The sequence below is a fragment of the Synchiropus splendidus genome, chromosome 11 (genome assembly GCF_027744825.2).
Source record: "Synchiropus splendidus isolate RoL2022-P1 chromosome 11, RoL_Sspl_1.0, whole genome shotgun sequence".
Lineage (NCBI taxonomy): Eukaryota > Metazoa > Chordata > Actinopteri > Syngnathiformes > Callionymidae > Synchiropus > Synchiropus splendidus.
The window spans coordinates 139,500-158,443 of NC_071344.1; the positions used below are offsets into that span (position 1 = coordinate 139,500).

Sequence of the window (18,944 nt, forward strand, 5' to 3'; positions counted from 1 at the left end):
GACGCCGCCGGCGAGCTCAAGAGGACTCCCTGTCTGTTGGGTCTTGTTCGGCTGTCGCGCAGTGTGACGTTAGTGCTGGACAAATCATGTCAAAGCAATGTCGCAAAAGTGGGAAGCGTCCACATGATGTAATCCCACGTTCATCAGGCAACAGGCCACAGACGGCGAGACACAACGGAACAGGCGCCAGGAACCGTCACAGGAGCTGCGCATCTCGTCAACACTCGTCTTTGGACCGAATCAAAGAAATAGACAGGCGAAGGCGACATTGTTGTGCACGTAAGTCACTGGTCCCGACACAACTCGCATTACTCTCAATGCCTAACCAGCTGGCGACACTGCACAGAGTTAAGATGGAGGTTCTTCTGGGAGACCGCAGCTGCGAGGGCACACGCACGCGCACGCAGGTGACTTTGAAGTTGCAAGCCAGAGTTCTCGGAGACCAAGTGCTGTCCTGCGGCCGGAAGTCGAATTCACCAGGAGAGCGAGGAGGAGCAGGCAGCCTCCGGTGCCAGTCCAGACTCGGGTGCAAAGAGTTCCAGAGAGGAATTCAGGTGAACAATAAAGCCGGGTGATACAATCCCACTGTCCACAGGAGTCACCACAGGAGTCCAAGGTTTTTATTACACAGTTTAATCAACACACAAAGCTCAACGAGCCTCTCAGGTAATTCAATATACAGAGGTTTTGTGCAAGAAGAGTGGGTTCTCCTCGCACCCAGAGCCCAAGCCAGTCCCATAGCCATTTCAGATGTTAGCCGCTAATTTAACAACAGCAAAACAAAAAAGCAACCTAAAGAGTTATGGGGAGATAAAAACACAGGTTGAACTAAGCAAAAGAATGGTTTAAATACCTGGTCCAGAACCTCCACTTTGTGAACAACGGTGGTGGTGTGGGCAGGGGCGACGCACCTTACAGTGGTGTGTGTGTGTGTGTGTGTGTGTGTATGGACAAAGGGGTGACCGCGGTGGGGTGCAGGGCAGGGAAACAGGAATGGTGGGAATAAATTCAAGTCCTTCCATAGAATCCAACAGAAGACCAGTAGAGGCCATGTGCATCTTTATTTTATTATTTTCACATAGCCTGCTAGGATTTATTGTACAAAATACAGAGTGCTCGTCGACTCGCGCATGATGACAGTTTTCTTCAGTTGTCACCTCGACAGATGGGAGTAACTCACAAGGAACAACGGAAGGAGAACGGGTACAGCGTGTAAAAATCCCTCAAACTGGTGTCCCCCCCCTCTAAACGGGAAAATTAAAAAAAGGTTCTCTACATTTTACAGATGCTTGGAGGAATGCTTCTAGCGAATGCCGAGCGGGGGGAGGAGTGACGAAACATAATCCAGGAGGAGGCAGAGGTTATTGACAATATGTACATGGGTGGGGAGGTGGAGAGGACAGGTGGGAGACAGAGGGAGGAGAGACGGAGCAGAGGGAGATTTACAGGAGCTCTGGTGAAGGGAGGCGTGGCTCAAAGAAAGCACTCCAATGGAAACCGACGTGATCTCGTTTTCAACATTTCTTTTGTTTGTATGGTTTTTTTTTTGTTTTCTCTTTACGTCTGAAGCTCCCCTAACCTTTATGCAGTAGAGGTGGTTGGCCGTGACTCTACTCCGACAACTACATTGCATACTTTTGTGTCCATTCCCGTGCTATTTTGTTGTACCTGCGGACAAGCAGAGGGGGAGAGAGTTCAGGTGAGTTTCATCGCATGTGCTGAGTTACTGACACCACCACCACCACGCCTTCTGATTCTTTTAAATTGGGCGACACATGTTCCGAAAGGACACAGAGCTGGGTTTGGCACGTCCTTGTGCAGGTTTGGAAACACACCACATGTTGCTGTGCTCGTGCTCCACTGACAGTGGGTGGCAAAAACAAAGCCACTCTTCAGGAAATCCTGCTGCTCCTACTCAAGTGAGTGAAGTGCGTCTGTCAGGCTTCTGGCCCCAGTGTCATTGTGATACAAGCAGGAGCCGAGCATCTCTCCTCAGCTTTAGAGCAGCAGGCGGGCGGATCTAGGAAACCACTCATGCCCGAGCACACATGAAAACCATCCAACTACCTAAAGCAATGAATGCAAGAACACATACTTATCCCTGTCCGTCTTGTAGATGCGGGCGATCTCAGGTACTAAGGGGTCATCCGGGTTCGGGTCGCACAGCAGAGAGCAGATGGACAGGAGAACTGGGAGGGAAGAGACCGAGCGTCAACGCGAGCGTTTCACCGCGCCGGACTCCACTGAAAGCTCACAAAAGGTGCCACGCCGGTGCTTTGCCTACCTTTGGAGATGGTGAGAGCTGGAGACCACTGTGACCGCAGGATGTCAAGACAGATGCTGCCGTTGCTGTTTATGTTAGGGTGATAGATTCTTGTGGTGAATGCAACCTGCCAAACAAAAACACAAACAAGTGTAAGATACTCCAGTCGAAGGGACATTTGGGGGCTGGTTAAACACCAGGCCCACTCAACAAACCACAGAACTACAAGCAAGTGCTGGGATCAACAAAGTGGAGCATCGTCCTGACACTGGCAGATACCAAGTGTCTTTTTACTGCACGAGAAAACCAGACCCCATCAACGCAGAGAAACAGTGTGATCCCCATACATGTGTGGCAACGGAGTGGTGGGGTTCATGTTGAACCAAAAACGGGGGACATTTTTCAGAATATTAACCAGTAGATGGGGGACAAAATATGATGTGTCCAATTAGATAAGCTTGAGAGACTTCAAAATAACTGGGTTTGGTTTAAGGTGAGCCACTTGCTTTGGATGGTCAGGTTTAGGGTGAGAGGCTGGGGACAGCCAAGTTAGTTAAACCAACATGTATGCGTGTACGTGCAATCCTTCACAAAGTGCTGACTTGTACTAAAGTACAGAAATCACATCTGCTGCTCTGTGACACCCCAAACCTCCTAAAGTGAATGCACAAATGGACACAGTTCTTTCAACGGAGCGTGAGGCATACAGGAGTTGGGCAACATGGAAAGGACAAGTGTGTGAAAAATGAAGATGATCACAATGACCACGTCTCAGACCGACTGCCGCGCTTACTCTTCTGGTTACTGAAAGTTCAAAGGTCTTTTGTAAGCGTTGTTACGCTTCTTGACAGGTGCCACTGAGGCAACAGTTCTTTCTTACTTTCAGCAACTCTCGTATCCTCTGCAAATGCAGCAACTTTAATGACCACTTCCTCACAAACATGCTAAAACCTCATGTGTCATCAGTGATGTGGATTTCAGGTTCCACCGCGAACAAACAGTGGTAGACACGAGTGCTATTCCACCCTCTGCTTTGACAGGCCAAACAAGGTTTACGGCAGTGATGGAGGGGGGTATGAAGAGGAAGGGTGTGACCAGGGAGGGCGCACGGGAAAGGCTCCGGCGCAGGAGACCGACATGCCACGGCAACCCCAGACGGGAAACGTCATAGAAGAATTTAATGCCCAGTTTCATAACAGCAATCTTCCCTCGCTGCACCTGGCTAAAGAGGCAGCCTGCTAACAGTGTCGTACCTCGATAGTCATGACTCCACTCGCTGGAATTGACCCCACATACCATCAAGACTCCACCACCTTCAACAGTACTTTAGTCATCGTAGAGTCATGGAGACAGACACGACACTGCTGATGATTGATGGAGAGTAACTTATACTAAATACTAAAATGGATTGGGATACGATACTAATTTGCAATTGTACTCACACTACTGAGCACATGCACACAGCAGACACCGGGGGTCGTCAAGGCGACTTCAGGTTCCCTTATTCCACTAATAAATAATGCCAGTCTGGTGAGCCGCACATTTTCTTACTAGCTAATGTGACTCTCGCGTGTTCTTCTGATAGAGTTACTGCAACGTGCTACAATGTGATATTGTTGCAGTGCTTCTGTTCCTCTGGTGTTGTCCTTTGGTGCAGGACGTGGATTTTCACGACCCCATCTCGGAGCGCCGAGTGTCAAACATCAGCTGCTTGGGAGTGACTTCACCTTCACAGCTGCTGGAGAAATCTAACGCTCCTCCTCCGAGTTGATGAAGCATGCTGAACCACCAGTGTAATTCATGTCAACTTTCATGTCCACTTCTAAGTCTTACAACATGAATCTGGATGAAGTGCAGTGAAATCATTTAGAGGTGTCAAGTGATGAGCTCAGTAGTGTGGAAATGGAAAAAGGACAGTCGAAGCAGAGCTCTGCCGTGATCACAACCTACATGCAACTGCTTCTTTTTCTTCCCCTGAACTGAGGTCTTCCCGCTCTCTTAGGGGAATACTGAGTCCCAGCATCAGCTGCAAGACAGAAGCAGCAACGCGTGTCAGATCCAGGAAGCATCCCGACAACATGACCGGACCACCTCCACCGGCTGCCGTCACTGAGGAGGGGCAGAGCTTCTGACTCATCTCTGACAGAAAGTCCAGCCACTGTGCAGAGAACTTTGTCTCTGAGGACACTGCCCTGATCCAGAGCTGCAAGTTAAGACCATTTTCATAGTCAATAGTGGGGTGGACAAATTCTCCATGTCTGACTGTAGTTTTATAAACAATTTAAAAAGTAAGACAATGTATGGTGTTTTGAAAAGTCCTATTTTAATTGCTCAAGCTGTTGGTGTGAACATGTGACCTTGATGTGTCCTTCGTGAAAAGCTGCCCAACTTCTGCTGTAGCCTCAGCTTAATGTGGACTGTACCAAGCGAGTGGTGACGTCATGAGTTGACTAGGACAACCAGTCGTTGCACCCCACGCTGACCCATCCATTATAAGCATCTTGCTAGCAAGTGGTTCTGAACATGCAGATCGATCCGGTATTGACGACTGATCGTCAATCTACCACAGCAACAATAAACTTGGGCTCATAGCCAACTATTCCCAACAAGTCCTTCAGTCATCGGATCGAGAAAAATCTCTTTCCGTCCAAGAGCTCCAAATGAGCCGTACCAAGAGTGGCAGATATTCCATGAAGAAGGTCTCCCGACACAACAGTTGCAGTCACAGCACACGCTTCCTCGATAAACTTCCTCAAATGCAGATGACGGATTTGTTTTACCCAACAATATTTAAAAAATGCCCTCTCGGGCTTCTATCAGGATGCCACTGCGAAGTCAGAGTTCAGGGGTCAGTTTCCAACAGGTTACTGCGCTCCGATAGGTATCTCCCAAAACAGCTGTCCAGGCGACACGCTGGCTCCACTCACCTTTGGCGGTTTGAACGGGTAGTCAGTAGGGAAGTGTATGGTCAAGAAGAAAACCCCACTCTGGTAAGGACTGTCATTCTGAAGCCAGAGGAAAACACTATGAATCCAGTGAATCACAGCAGGACAGCAGACAAGCTGGTGAGTACTCACAGGTCCCATTATTGTGGCTTGCCAGTGAAACACTGAAAAGAAGAGGGGGAAAAAACATGACAAGGATGCAGTGGGGATTGTTGCTTCTGGTTAGTGTTCAATACAAACTTTTGCGCAAGCACCTGTTAAATGGACATCTAGAGGGTAAGGCATCAAGTAGCCTTCTGAGTAAAGTGAAGAGTGAGATCACGCTGTGTCGACAGGGGATGATGATGATGATAACTGAAGTGCAGGAACCGAGGACAATAAAGTCACCATGGTATGGACTGTTTATTTTATCTTGGGATTTTTGGGACACTGTTCTGCAACAACTGCCAATGTTTACAGCACATTGTGCCAATAATGTGAACAAGAAATGAAAAGTCCTACAGGTGCACTAATTCATCATGGTTTTGCCTGTTGATCATATATGCATACGTGCTCGCCACCTCTGAGGCACATCCCACCTGGATCTGGTGAGTTTCCTGATATTTCATTATACCAGTCCAGAGTCTCACAGAAAGGCTGTTGGTTTTGTTAGCGATCCTTAAACGTTTGAAGCAGTTCACGGTGACTTTCCTGTTGAAATGAGTTTCCGGGCCAAGCAGACGACGTCAGCACTAATGTCACCAGGTTGAACCAAAACAGAGGCAGCAGGGTCATGAACAGTCAAAAAAAAAACCTCAAGCGTCGCAGGACAAAAACAGCAATCGCTTCAGGTCTAAGTTCCAATCATACAGTGATGTAATGTAGGAAACTCAGATATTAAGTAAAGGCAAGTGCAGTAATATGTCGGTGTTCCAACATTGTTGCGTAAGCATAACGTGAAGCCGCATCAAACACGTAGAACTAGAGAAATGACTTCCTGGTGAAATTCTTAGACGGATAATAAAGCAGTAGAACACACTGGAAACATGTGAACCTCTGGCGAGTTCGTCCCAAAGAGGACACAAGTTACACAACAACGTCATCATAAAACTAACTCAATTGAAACTGTTCTCTGTGAAGGACTTCCCCTCAAAACAAAACTGGAAACTGTCAGCAAGATAACGCTTTCACTTTCTTTTACAGTTTCAGCTCATCAGCATAATGGAAGACTAACTGAGCTGAACAGACTGACACATCTCTAACTTTTGTGACTGGACGGCTGGAGTGAACAAAACAAAGATTATATCTTGTGTAGGATTTTGTTTTCAGGTGTACCAACACCAACAAACTAATTTTGTTTTTTTGGGACCTGGGTTTCGCTTGACTTCTTTTTTCTCCTTTACACTGCTGTATACTTGAAAGAGTTTTAGAGAAAGGAAGAAAGTGCACAGTGACGGTTTGAAATACAGATATGGGCCAACAGAACACCTCAGTTCAGACTTCATCGATTGAAATAATTTAATTTTCAAACCTGAAAAACATTAGTGAATATGTTGCACTTTCAAAATGTGTTCTTCAGTCATTAACATTGTAACAAAGCAAAGAAAGAGAAGTGTCCAAAAGTCACAAAAAAACTCGAGTTCAACACCAGTTTAAACTATTCAACTAGGATGGATCTTTGCCATGGGAGTCAGTTCTCTGAATGTTAAAGAGAAACTAAGAATAAGATGAAGCACAGCACTTGGAAGTGGGGGAGACAAACGTGTTACACTGTGGACATCAGACGTGTAACTGTGGAAAGAGTTAGAAGTCACAACAGAAGTGTTGGGCTCCTTGTCACGTAGTTGAGGTGGCTGTTTTAGCTTTGTTTTTGTGTTGTTTTCATCTTTATCCTGACACTTCAGCCACTGGGCTCCCCTGCAGCATGAATGCTCACCATCATGGCCTCCAGGAAATTCCCTAAAAATATGTGCTTCTCATGATCTAAATTTATCAATGACGTCAAACTTGGATTCAGAGTTTGTCTTCCTGGATCAAGGCGAGCATCTGTCCAGCACTTTTCAGACGTATCAAAGTGGGATTAGATCCATCGACGAACATGTGATCTGAAGTTGAACCCATCATTGGGAACTCCATGTGCACACAACCACAACATGATCAGAGAGCACAAAGGAGACTTGTCTGTCGGCTATACATTGTTGCGAAACACGTCACAGAGGGGGATAAGATCTGTGGGTGTGCATGCGTCCAAATGCTGCAACAGGTGGGTTGGATCGTGTTGAAAAACATCCCATGTCAAGGAGCTGATTTGAGTGTGAAAGTGAGATTAGTGAGAGCTCTCCAGAACTCATGCTTCCTCTTCATTGCATTCAAAGTAAGGGACATCGATTTAAGCGTATTCAAACCCATTGATTCAGCCTGAAGTGGTGGATATTTGTTTGACACCTAAAACGCTTTCCCTCTAATGAGATGACATGACATGACATGACCGGGACATTAATCGGGGACTGGTTTTGGAATCTATGTGCACAGATGTAACTGTTCATACTTACTGTCATCACCTACGGGTCCCGCAGAACACTGGGCAGGTGGATCCCTTGCCAAGTCGTTCAACTCCTGACACCAAAAACACACAGGGTCATTGGGTTAGTAGATGCTGCACATCATTGTGTTTAGTCACAAAAAAAACCACACAAAAGAAGCACACACATCTCACGTTGAACCCTGTGAGCGAGCACTATAATCGCCTGACAACAGTAAGTCAAGACAGAGCAGCACCACTCTTTTGGGTTTCCAGGCTATGGAAAAGAAGTGTGTCCCTGAATCGCACAGGCAAGTACAACAATTTCAACGAAAAAAAAACAAATGTGAAGTCATCTAAAGCCACGTAAATCAACATACTTAATGTAATCTGTCGTGATTGGCTAAATGTAGTGGGCACAAAGAACAGACATGCCGTTACACTGGTAACGCAAGATGAAAACTAGAAATTAGAACAGAAAACACAACACAAATACCAATCACTCTGAGAAAGATGACAGTCACAGAAGCCTGTTGAAGATGCAGGAACGTTTAGTGATGTTTGTCGAATGTCGCATGAGTGAACATCACGCTCATAGGTTGGCTGCTTGCACCCACGCAAGCAATATAAAGAGCCGTACACATTCTTAGATGTGTAAAACTCATCCCTTAGTTCACGATGACTCTTTTGAAATCCCTCACCATTTTGTGTGGAGCTACCTGTACAACTGGCCACCCAAAGTTACAGAATCCTTCAAAAAAATCCTGGATGCAGACCATGATCCATATCACTTGCAAAGTTGAATAATCTGTTCCTCCATCCATTTCACTCACTTCCTGAAAATATCATCCAAATCTGTCCTTAAGTTCTCAAGACAAACCAACTGCACGGACAACACAACTCCCTCAGTGGAGGCAAATGCAGTGGATTCAATCATGTATTCACCAGGTCCCCATGGCAAACTCAGGCCAATCATGTGTTATGTTAGAAAATGGAATCATAGACAAATAGTGGATCTGAAGGTGTAGACCTGCAACAAATACCATGACATCAACAATTAATATCAACCATTCCTCTTGGGTATGAAAATGACAGCACATTCGTACTAACGCTTTTGCAGATACCAACAAGTTGAATATTTGACTGCCAAGACTGTTAAGTTTTTGGGTTGTTTTTTTCTTTTACACCTACAGATTTATGGGATCAAATAAAACAAACAACATGATGACAATTCACCAAATGAAAGAATGACCTTTAACCCACACACAGGTCAGCGCCCCGACTTTGGAGAAGAAAATGTCAACCCTTCTCTTCCCAATGAGCATGTTTTTGGTTACCAGTGTGTTTGGGTAATAATTGGTCCAATCAAGGCTGCAGACCGGTTTCACTTCACATCGCTTGGCGACAGTAGTGCGGCTATTTTATCTGGCTACTAAAGAGTATGAATGAAGTTGGGGCCAGTTCCAGAGGGGAGGAAGAGGCTTTCCAGGGGCTGAACGTCAAGCTCACATTCAGCCCATACGTCGAATGCGGAGGTTAGCGTTAGCATGTAGGCTAACGGCTCGGGCCGACTGTGAAAAGGTCCGTGATAACGCACCAGTGTTGCGCCGAGGGTCGAGCGTGTTGCCGTGGGCTTGGAGAAGACAAACGTGACATTGGCGCCCGGCTGAAAGCGAATTAAAAACGACTGCTTCTCGACATGAAAGACGACCAACGCGTGGGGCCTGTTTGCACAACAATGCTAACACCCCCACTGACGATACACATCGACTGGTTCGCGAGATATCAGGCTGAGAGACGAACAGGCGCTTGACCGTGACAGCCATGTTCACGAATATATCCAAGGAGCATTTATCCAAACTACGTCGCGTACATCCACCAAGAACAAAAATGCTAATTCGTCACTTGGAGTGCCGTGGATTACAAACGCTCGCCGACTCCGTGACAAACCAGGCAGGAGAGTCATACAAAGGCACACATTCTATTTATCTTTAACACCTTGATCCAGCTGGGTGTGAAATGGAACCAAGCTAATGCTAACAGCTCACGAGGAAGCGCACATCTGAACGGAACACTACAAGTGGCCGTTTATCGAACATTCTCTCGGGTCTGGCTGGTATTGTAACCATTGCATCTTTCACACCAGTGGTCGGGACTCGTTCCCGAATTCACCGTAAGGGGACGGTTAGCTTGGGCGAGCTAGCATCGGCCACTGCTCCATCATAAACACGGCCAACACGATACAGCCGACATGTAGAGTCCAACGGCGGAGTGGGTTTCATGTCCGGTGTTGGTCGGAACCGACATATCGAGAGAAGTAAAGGCAGAGCCGAGCAGGGTGACTTTTGTGTGGCTCTTGGCCCGTTACAAGCGCCGCATTGCTATCACCGTCGTCGCCCTCGACACAAGAAGCGACGAGCGGCCGTTAAACTCGGTTCCAGAACTCGGGAAACGGGTTCCATGGTAGACCACGCACAGCGTCGCCGCGAGGCCAGACGGGGGGCGAAAGTGCGAACCCCGGGCCTCATCCGTCCGTCCACTTCCTTACCTTGTGAATTCTTTTCAGAGCCATTGTTGTGCTAGCGCTTCTGTCAGGGGAAACGTGCGGTTAAAATGGCGATCGGTATCACAGTCCGCGGAGTACACTAGGACTTATTGATCATAGGTAAGCAGCTCACGCTCCAAGTGCCGATCCTTGCTAGAAGGAGCCACCAATCGAATTTCTCGTAGAAAGTGAAAGATAGAGGAGGGTAGAACCTGGGTCCTTCCGCCTACTGCAGCTGCTACCAAATCACTGCGGCCTGCGAACAACCGACAGCAAGGACAGGAGCACTTCCGGCCCCGGCCCGACACAATAAAAGACCCGCAGCGCCTCTGTCAAGCACCGTTTATGCGAGCCAACGGCCTCTTATCTGACCGGATGTGAACATGAAATTGAATGAGAAGGTCAGTGGGATGGTGACGGCCAGCTGTCACGTGACACACTGTACTCCACATTGCAGTTGACCAAAAACAGAGTGCTAGCCCAAGAAGAGCTCCGATGACTCCGCAGTCACTGACGGGCTGAGAGGAGGGAACACTTCCAGTCCATGCTGGAGGAACTTGACAGGCTCCTGCTTAGTCTGAACTGCAGCTACTGACTCCCTCGGTAACACATGGCATGTACACACGTCCCACTGTCTGGTACAAAATAGCAGACTGCAAAAAGACAGTTGTTTTAGTTCCATTTTAATGGCTTGATGTGGTTTGAAAGGTACGTGTCCTTTGATGGTTTAATGATTGTTTTGTCGTCATAATGCTGAAGCTGGTCCAGGATTTCCTCAAACCATTCTGCTAGAGTTCTGTGGAATCATACTGGTCTCCACCCAGAGTTCTTCAAATACGCAACACGGCCACCTAAAGCTAGGTTCCATTTTCATCTGAAAGTGTCATACTTGCTCTTTACAGGCCCTTTTTTCTTCTAATAATCGGGGGAGAAGACCAGAAGAGAAGTCATTGTTGAAGCTATTAGAATGGATATGAATGCACCATCACAGGTGAAGAGAAACACCTCATGAAACCAAGAAAATACATGTCAAGAACTCGAGGGACTAATCTGGCCCACCACAAGTAAAGGGGCTCACCACAGCCTCAAAGACATATGACTGGCTTGAAATAAAGTTCTGTACCACACTAAAACAAAATCTCAAAACATAGACATATTCGTGACCCTTATAGTGAGGGCAACAACCTGTGTCACAAACGGCAAGAAATAATGCTCCTGAGGCGTAGGATAGACTCAGAAAGCAACACAGTGCTGGGAGTGTCGGCAGTGCATAAATTCTGACATAAATGTGAAGTTTGTTTACAATGGCAACATAAAGTCTTGGCGGGGTACAAAACAAGTACCGGCATGTCGTGTGTGTTGGCATGTTGACACTCGCGGATGATGATCGTAAATATGTCTCAGTGGAAATCATGCTGATGTTGGCTCCAAGCAAAAGTTGAATGTCCTTTTTTTCCACCATTAAAATCAGGGGGGTGAGTCACGCGATGGGGTGCAGGAGCACCAGCTCTGACTGAGAAAAGTGGCCCCTTCCTCAGTCCTTTTTTCTTCATTCTTAAATTCTTGAGAAAAAAAGATTCCGTGCATTGCATTTAAGTCTTGGGCCTGACGTGACCCGGTCATTTGCTTTGTGGTGATATGGACCGGGCCACTGACTAGTTGAACGAGCTCTGAATGTTGCACATGGATAACGTATTCTATGTTGTCACGTGACAGTATTTCAGCGATAACAGTAATAAGACTTCTGGCAAAGTGAGCCTCTTCTCTCCCGACTTGAGCACCAGGCCCCCAAAATGTGGCCTGCGGGTGGTCAGGTGTGTTACAGCAGCGTTTTGTTCAGGGGTTGATGTGATCCCGCTGCACCCCCCCTTCAACTCTCGGAGAGGAGTCCACATGAACCGCCTGAAGTTCCAAACCCAGCACATCTCTGCGTCACCTTCTGGGGAAACTGGGAGACGCCTTTCCTTCCGTTTCTCAGATCCCTTCACCATTAGATTGTACTTTATCTATCACCTTTCGTGAACGCCATTCTCATTGGATTCATTAAAGTCAATGACAGAGCAAAGCTCATCGCGTTACATGGTTAAATCGCCGCTCGGTTTTGAACTTGAATTTGCTGGAAAAACTGAAGCACGTTGCTCCATGCGGGTTAGGTGCGGGTCACGTGACGCGCCGCCACGCGGAGTCTTTGAGTCGGGGAACCACTACAATCAAGTTGTCCACATGATGGCAGTGTGAGTCCAGTGTGCGCGCGTTGTGGTGCGTGGGAGTTCCTTCACTCGCCATTCCGGGGTGTAGTCAGCTGCGCGTCTCCGCTGGAGAGGAGAGACAGAGCTGCGCGTCTCTCCACGGCGTCTCTTCGCCCCCCGCACCCTCCCTCAGTCCACCCCGTTCACCTCCATCTTTATTAAAACAACAACACCTGAAACAGAGACCAAACATGCCCCCGCGGCAGCAGCCAGGTCCCCGCCTCTCCTCCCGCGGCAGCACCGCAGCAGCAGCGGCAGCAGGCTTCCCCGGTCCGAGGGCGCACAGAGACTGCACCGAGTGATGCCACTACTGCAGCCAGACAAACAGCCAGCGCTTGTTTTCGACGCCCGCCGGAGGACCCGAGAGACCTCTCTTGGCCCTTGACAGAAGAGAGAGCCCCCTCCCGCCCCCCGCCCCCCATTCGTCCAGGATGTCCGACTGCACTGCAAGTCCCGCGGACCGGGTGATCAAATGTAGGCATGCCGAACCCCTGCACGGCCAGTGTTCTGTCTGCATCCCTGTCGTCTCTCTCTCTCTCTCTCTCTCTCTCTCCACTCGCACGTCCATCCTTTGTTTCCTGGCTCCTTCTAATAAAGAGACGCTCAGGCCAGTCACCATGCATGCGCCTCTCGACCTTTCAGGGGAGGGAGGTGTGAAGGAGGAGGGGGCCGAGGGGGGTATCCGCGCCATAATCAGGGTCTTCCCTCGTTATTCTATTAGAATTCACCCCCTCACTGTGGCATCACCCCCCACCCCGCCTCCCATTTTCCGACGGGGGACGTCTCTCTGCCTTCACGCGCCTCGTGCCCTAGCGGCGGGTGGGTGTAAGTGAACAACAGAGAGAGGACAGGAGCAGGCAGGGAGAGAGGGAGCGCAGCATCTCGTTCCAATGAAACATCGAGCAGTGTGACGATGACAGCGAAAGGCAGACATAAAGGTAAACCGAGCTGCGGTGTTGGCTGGATGTGGTGGATGTTGCGCGAATGAGGACGGTGAAAGGGGGATGCGCGCGGACCTGGCTGTCCACAGTGACTCTGTTCAATCTGCGCGTCATGGTGGCGGTTTAAATGGCGCGTCTCGAGAGAAGTTTTCCGTCCCGCTGAGGTCCAAACAGGCCGGAGATGGGGCGCTCAAAGATCACCAGTGTGGAGGATGGAGTGGATTCCACTTGCTCTCCGCTCCTCCTCCAGGCCTGAGCTCCGGAAACAGCAGGTCTCCCTGGCTCAAAATGGGGCTGACGGTGGGATCGGAATCATGTTCATACGTGTACGAGGTTCTCTTTCTGCTCCACGCGTGGGTGGCTGCAGAGCAACCGAGGAGGGGCGCGCATCGTCGGAGCTTGCGCTGGATCGGGTCACAGACTGGCCGCGTGCGTGGCAGCGGCTCGTCCACGCACGCACGCACGCAGCCTGTCCGCCTGTCGCTCTGTCACACGGACGCAGCGCCGGAAGGAGCTGGCAGGAGGAGCGGGCATGCCCCGGTATTCCGTGCGCGCGTCCCCTCTTTGAGGGACTTGGCTTTGCTTTTCGCACGTAGAATCTTGTGAGAAGATGAACAGATACGCGTGGATGCATGTGGAATGATCTCCTCTCTCTTCTCCCCCTCCCCCCCTCCCCCCAACACCACCCACTCCCACGGCCTCATTACCGGTTTTATTTTCACTTTTGATTGAGCAGTGATGCGTAAATGCCGCTGACATGTGTTGCTGAATAACACGCTTTTGGGGGCTATTAGACCCAATTGCTTCCATTTTGGGTCGAGCAATCTGCAGCTGTGGACTAAGTGATTTGTTCCCAGTGTTGCTGCATCAGTGGATCCTCAGAGGATGTTCAGTCTCTTCCCCCAAGATCCAGTGTTGGCTTCATGGGGCTCTGGGTATCATCAACCAAAGTGGTGCCACTTTCTTCTGCATGCAGAGGTGCACAACATTATGATTGGACACATGGACTGGATGCATTTGATGTTGAGGCGACTGTTGCAGTGCATTATGGGAGTCAGGTCCGGTGCCCTCACTGTAGCTTGGATTAAAAACCTACAGTTTGACACTGAGGAGAAACTGTTCCCTCAGAACCGTCGTCGCCGTCAGGAAGCACCTTACGCTTGAACACTTCACAGCTCATATTGAGGATTTCCTGCTCGACCAGCTAAAATCCAGTAAACGCCTGTCTCCCAACAGTTTGTTCAAGGAAAGCACTGACTGTTTCTCGGATGACTTGGAGAGCATATTTTCACGTCTGACCTGCTCATGCAAGTTCCCTGCCTCCCGAATGTCCAGATGACGACCCTGTCAATCTGTACGTTCAACACAGATGATCGATCTGTGAGGCTCGCCCGAGTGTGGCACGCACGCTGGCAGAGAGGCTTGATCTGGAAACACCTCCATTAGTTTTCACTTCCCGATTCCAACAATGTTCATGATCGCATGCTTCCATGAGCTCCTGATCTTGGTACTGCTGTTCACCAATACATCCACCGGGGGCAACAACAACAACAACAACAAGCAAGATGGCCACTGTGGAGCAAGTATTCACAATGTACCTCTTTCACACGTTTGACTTGACACGTCGCGTATTCTGGGCCTCCATGACAGTGCCATCTCTGAGTCAATGCAAACGCAAGCAGCATATGCTGCTACAGCCCAAAATATTTCCCTGTTTCATCAGTTATGTCCACAAATCAAACACAAAGACTCCAGAATCTCTAGCGTCACATTAGCATGACATTGGACACAACCTTAACATGCGTTTGCCTCTTGGCTTTTCTATCCAGCATGTTTGCTGAATGCTAATCGTGGTTGTTGGATCTCCAGTGATTATACTGATGGTTTGTGCGTGGCAGGTGACTTTAGACTGGCGGCCTCCTCTACTGTTAGCATGGTAGCGTGGCAGGTGACTTTAGACTGGCGGCCTCCTCTACTGTTAGCATGGTAGCGTGGCAGGTGACTTTAGACTGGCGGCCTCCTCTAGTGTTAGCATGGTAGCGTGGCAGGTGACTTTAGACTGGCGGCGTCCTCTAGTGTTAGCATGGTAGCGTGGCAGGTGACTTTAGACTGGTGGCGTCCTCTACTGTTAGCATGGTAGCGTGGCAGGTGACTTTAGACTGGCGGCGTCCTCTAGTGTTAGCATGGTAGCGTGGCAGGTGACTTTAGACTGGCGGCGTCCTCTACTGTTAGCGTGGTAGCGTGGCAGGTGACTTTAGACTGGCGGCGTCCTCTACTGTTAGCGTGGTAGCGTGGCAGGTGACTTTAGACTGGCGGCGTCCTCTACTGTTAGCGTGGTAGCGTGGCAGGTGACTTTAGACTGGCGGCGTCCTCTAGTGTTAGCATGGTAGCGTGGCAGGTGACTTTAGACTGGCGGTGTCCTCTAGTGTTAGCGTGGTAGCGTGGCAGGTGACTTTAGACTGGCGGCCTCCTCTAGTGTTAGCATGGTAGCGTGGCAGGTGACTTTAGACTGGCGGCGTCCTCTACTGTTAGCGTGGTAGCGTGGCAGGTGACTTTAGACTGGCGGCCTCCTCTAGTGTTAGCATGGTAGCGTGGCAGGTGACTTTAGACTGGCGGCGTCCTCTACTGTTAGCATGGTAGCGTGGCAGGTGACTTTAGACTGGCGGCCTCCTCTAGTGTTAGCATGGTAGCGTGGCAGGTGACTTTAGACTGGCGGCGTCCTCTAGTGTTAGCATGGTAGCGTGGCAGGTGACTTTAGACTGGCGGCGTCCTCTACTGTTAGCATGGTAGCATGGCAGGTGACTTTAGACTGGCGGCGTCCTCTAGTGTTAGCATGGTAGCATGGCAGGTGACTTTAGACTGGCGGCGTCCTCTAGTGTTAGCATGGTAGCATGGCAGGTGACTTTAGACTGGCGGCGTCCTCTACTGTTAGCGTGGTAGCGTGGCAGGTGACTTTAGACTGGCGGCGTCCTCTAGTGTTAGCATGGTAGCGTGGCAGGTGACTTTAGACTGGCGGCGTCCTCTAGTGTTAGCGTGGTAGCGTGGCAGGTGACTTTAGACTGGCGGCGTCCTCTAGTGTTAGCGTGGTAGCGTGGCAGGTGACTTTAGACTGGCGGCGTCCTCTAGTGTTAGCATGGTAGCGTGGCAGGTGACTTTAGACTGGCGGCGTCCTCTACTGTTAGCATGGTAGCGTGGCAGGTGACTTTAGACTGGCGGCCTCCTCTAGTGTTAGCATGGTAGCGTGGCAGGTGACTTTAGACTGGCGGCGTCCTCTACTGTTAGCATGGTAGCATGGCAGGTGACTTTAGACTGGCGGCGTCCTCTAGTGTTAGCATGGTAGCGTGGCAGGTGACTTTAGACTGGCGGCGTCCTCTACTGTTAGCATGGTAGCGTGGCAGGTGACTTTAGACTGGCGGCGTCCTCTAGTGTTAGCATGGTAGCGTGGCAGGTGACTTTAGACTGGCGGCGTCCTCTAGTGTTAGCATGGTAGCATGGCAGGTGACTTTAGACTGGCGGCGTCCTCTAGTGTTAGCATGGTAGCATGGCAGGTGACTTTAGACTGGCGGCGTCCTCTACTGTTAGCATGGTAGCATGGCAGGTGACTTTAGACTGGCGGCGTCCTCTAGTGTTAGCGTGGTAGCGTGGCAGGTGACTTTAGACTGGCGGCGTCCTCTACTGTTAGCATGGTAGCATGGCAGGTGACTTTAGACTGGCGGCGTCCTCTACTGTTAGCATGGTAGCATGGCAGGTGACTTTAGACTGGCGGCGTCCTCTAGTGTTAGCATGGTAGCGTGGCAGGTGACTTTAGACTGGCGGCGTCCTCTACTGTTAGCATGGTAGCGTGGCAGGTGACTTTAGACTGGCGGCGTCCTCTACTGTTAGCGTGGTAGCGTGGCAGGTGACTTTAGACTGGCGGCGTCCTCTAGTGTTAGCGTGGTAGCGTGGCAGGTGACTTTAGACTGGCGGCGTCCTCTACTGTTAGCATGGTAGCGTGGCAGGTGACTTTAGACTGGCGGCGTCCTCTAGTGTTAGCATGGTAGCATGGCAGGTGACTTTAGACTGGCGGCGTCCTCTACTGTTAGCATGGTAGCGTGGCAGGTGACTTTAGACTGGCGGCGTCCTCTACTGTTAGCATGGTAGCATGGCAGGTGACTTTAGACTGGCGGCCTCCTCTAGTGTTAGCATGGTAGCGTGGCAGGTGACTTTAGACTGGCGGCGTCCTCTACTGTTAGCATGGTAGCGTGGCAGGTGACTTTAGACTGGCGGCGTCCTCTACTGTTAGCATGGTAGCGTGGCAGGTGACTTTAGACTGGCGGCGTCCTCTAGTGTTAGCATGGTAGCGTGGCAGGTGACTTTAGACTGGCGGCGTCCTCTAGTGTTAGCATGGTAGCATGGCAGGTGACTTTAGACTGGCGGCGTCCTCTAGTGTTAGCATGGTAGCATGGCAGGTGACTTTAGACTGGCGGCGTCCTCTACTGTTAGCATGGTAGCATGGCAGGTGACTTTAGACTGGCGGCGTCCTCTAGTGTTAGCGTGGTAGCGTGGCAGGTGACTTTAGACTGGCGGCGTCCTCTAGTGTTAGCGTGGTAGCGTGGCAGGTGACTTTAGACTGGCGGCCTCCTCTACTGTTAGCATGGTAGCGTGGCAGGTGACTTTAGACTGGCGGCGTCCTCTACTGTTAGCATGGTAGCGTGGCAGGTGACTTTAGACTGGCGGCGTCCTCTACTGTTAGCATGGTAGCATGGCAGGTGACTTTAGACTGGCGGCGTCCTCTAGTGTTAGCATGGTAGCGTGGCAGGTGACTTTAGACTAGCGTCAGCTCGCAACAGAGGCTGTGTTTCTGGGCTTGGCTTGTGTTTGACTCCCTAAAGCGCGGATCATCAGCAGTTGTTTTGAGAGAGCGATGCGCGTCAGTGGTCCTCTCACCAAAGTGTGGCCCACAGAGCAGCAGGAGCCCTGCAGAAATTCATCAGTCAACTGAAAGTGCTTTCGGGCGAGCGTCCTGCGAGATGGGAGCATCCGTCCCACCGACAACACTGCGGCGAGAGGTTCCCTTCGTTGTGGACTTGGAGGATGGAAAGGCACAGAGAGAGGGAGCCAGATGACCCAACACACCCAGAGGACGGCCAGAGAGTGTGGGGGCGAGGTGAGGGATGGAGAGAAGGAGGCAATGTGACAAGGCCGAGGAGGAGGTGAAGTGGAGAGAGAGAGAGGGAGCGAGAGGAAGACAGGGGAAATGGTGTTTCACACTGCTGACTGACAGGATGGCATCCTCAGACGTGACCCATGGCCTCCTCACACCCTGCCTGAATCACTGATCGTGCAGAGCTGTCTGTGCGAGGAGCCAGATGGTTGCCATTTATTTGGTCAGAAAAGTCCCTTCATGGCAGAGCTGAATGGATTTTTTTGGTGAAAAAGATGCAAGGATTTTCAAAATAAGACGAGTTGGTCGATGAATTCTGCTGATCTCATCGAGCCTCAGGATTGGAACACATGGAATC

General features: G+C 49.9%; 2 protein-coding genes and 1 long non-coding RNA gene across 7 annotated transcripts in view; 2 read left to right on the forward strand and 1 right to left on the reverse strand.

Moving 5' to 3' along the window:
* Positions 1-7: 7 nt before the first annotated feature.
* LOC128766945 (uncharacterized) lies at positions 8-4,691 on the forward strand. Its single transcript, XR_008416043.1, has 3 exons — positions 8-279; positions 347-554; positions 4,266-4,691. It is a non-coding gene; the product is annotated as an uncharacterized LOC128766945 (long non-coding RNA).
* The window catches only part of ube2d2 (ubiquitin-conjugating enzyme E2D 2 (UBC4/5 homolog, yeast)), a 44,152-nt gene continuing 25,809 nt past the window's right edge, over positions 602-18,944 (reverse strand). The window contains exons 1-8 of one of the 3 annotated variants that reach the window (XM_053878552.1): positions 10,387-10,534; positions 10,257-10,296; positions 7,740-7,803; positions 5,341-5,372; positions 5,191-5,268; positions 2,285-2,390; positions 2,096-2,189; positions 602-1,668 (exon numbers count right to left, since the gene is read on the reverse strand). In XM_053878552.1, the coding sequence (XP_053734527.1) occupies positions 1,623-1,668; positions 2,096-2,189; positions 2,285-2,390; positions 5,191-5,268; positions 5,341-5,372; positions 7,740-7,803; positions 10,257-10,280 (444 nt within the window). In that variant the 5' untranslated portion in view covers positions 10,281-10,296; positions 10,387-10,534 and the 3' untranslated portion in view covers positions 602-1,622. Of the gene's footprint in view, positions 1,669-2,095; positions 2,190-2,284; positions 2,391-5,190; positions 5,269-5,340; positions 5,373-7,739; positions 7,804-10,256; positions 10,297-10,386; positions 10,535-18,944 lie in introns of those variants that run through there. The other 2 variants (XM_053878554.1, XM_053878553.1) reach the window with 2 other exon arrangements.
* ppp3cb (protein phosphatase 3, catalytic subunit, beta isozyme) overlaps positions 12,608-18,944 on the forward strand; it is a 36,147-nt gene continuing 29,810 nt past the window's right edge. For 2 of the 3 annotated variants that reach the window (XM_053878549.1, XM_053878551.1), the window contains exon 1: positions 12,608-12,976. In XM_053878549.1, coding sequence (XP_053734524.1) covers positions 12,934-12,976 — 43 coding nt within the window. In that variant the 5' untranslated portion in view covers positions 12,608-12,933. Of the gene's footprint in view, positions 12,977-13,195; positions 13,441-18,944 lie in introns of those variants that run through there. The other variant, XM_053878550.1, reaches the window with a different exon arrangement.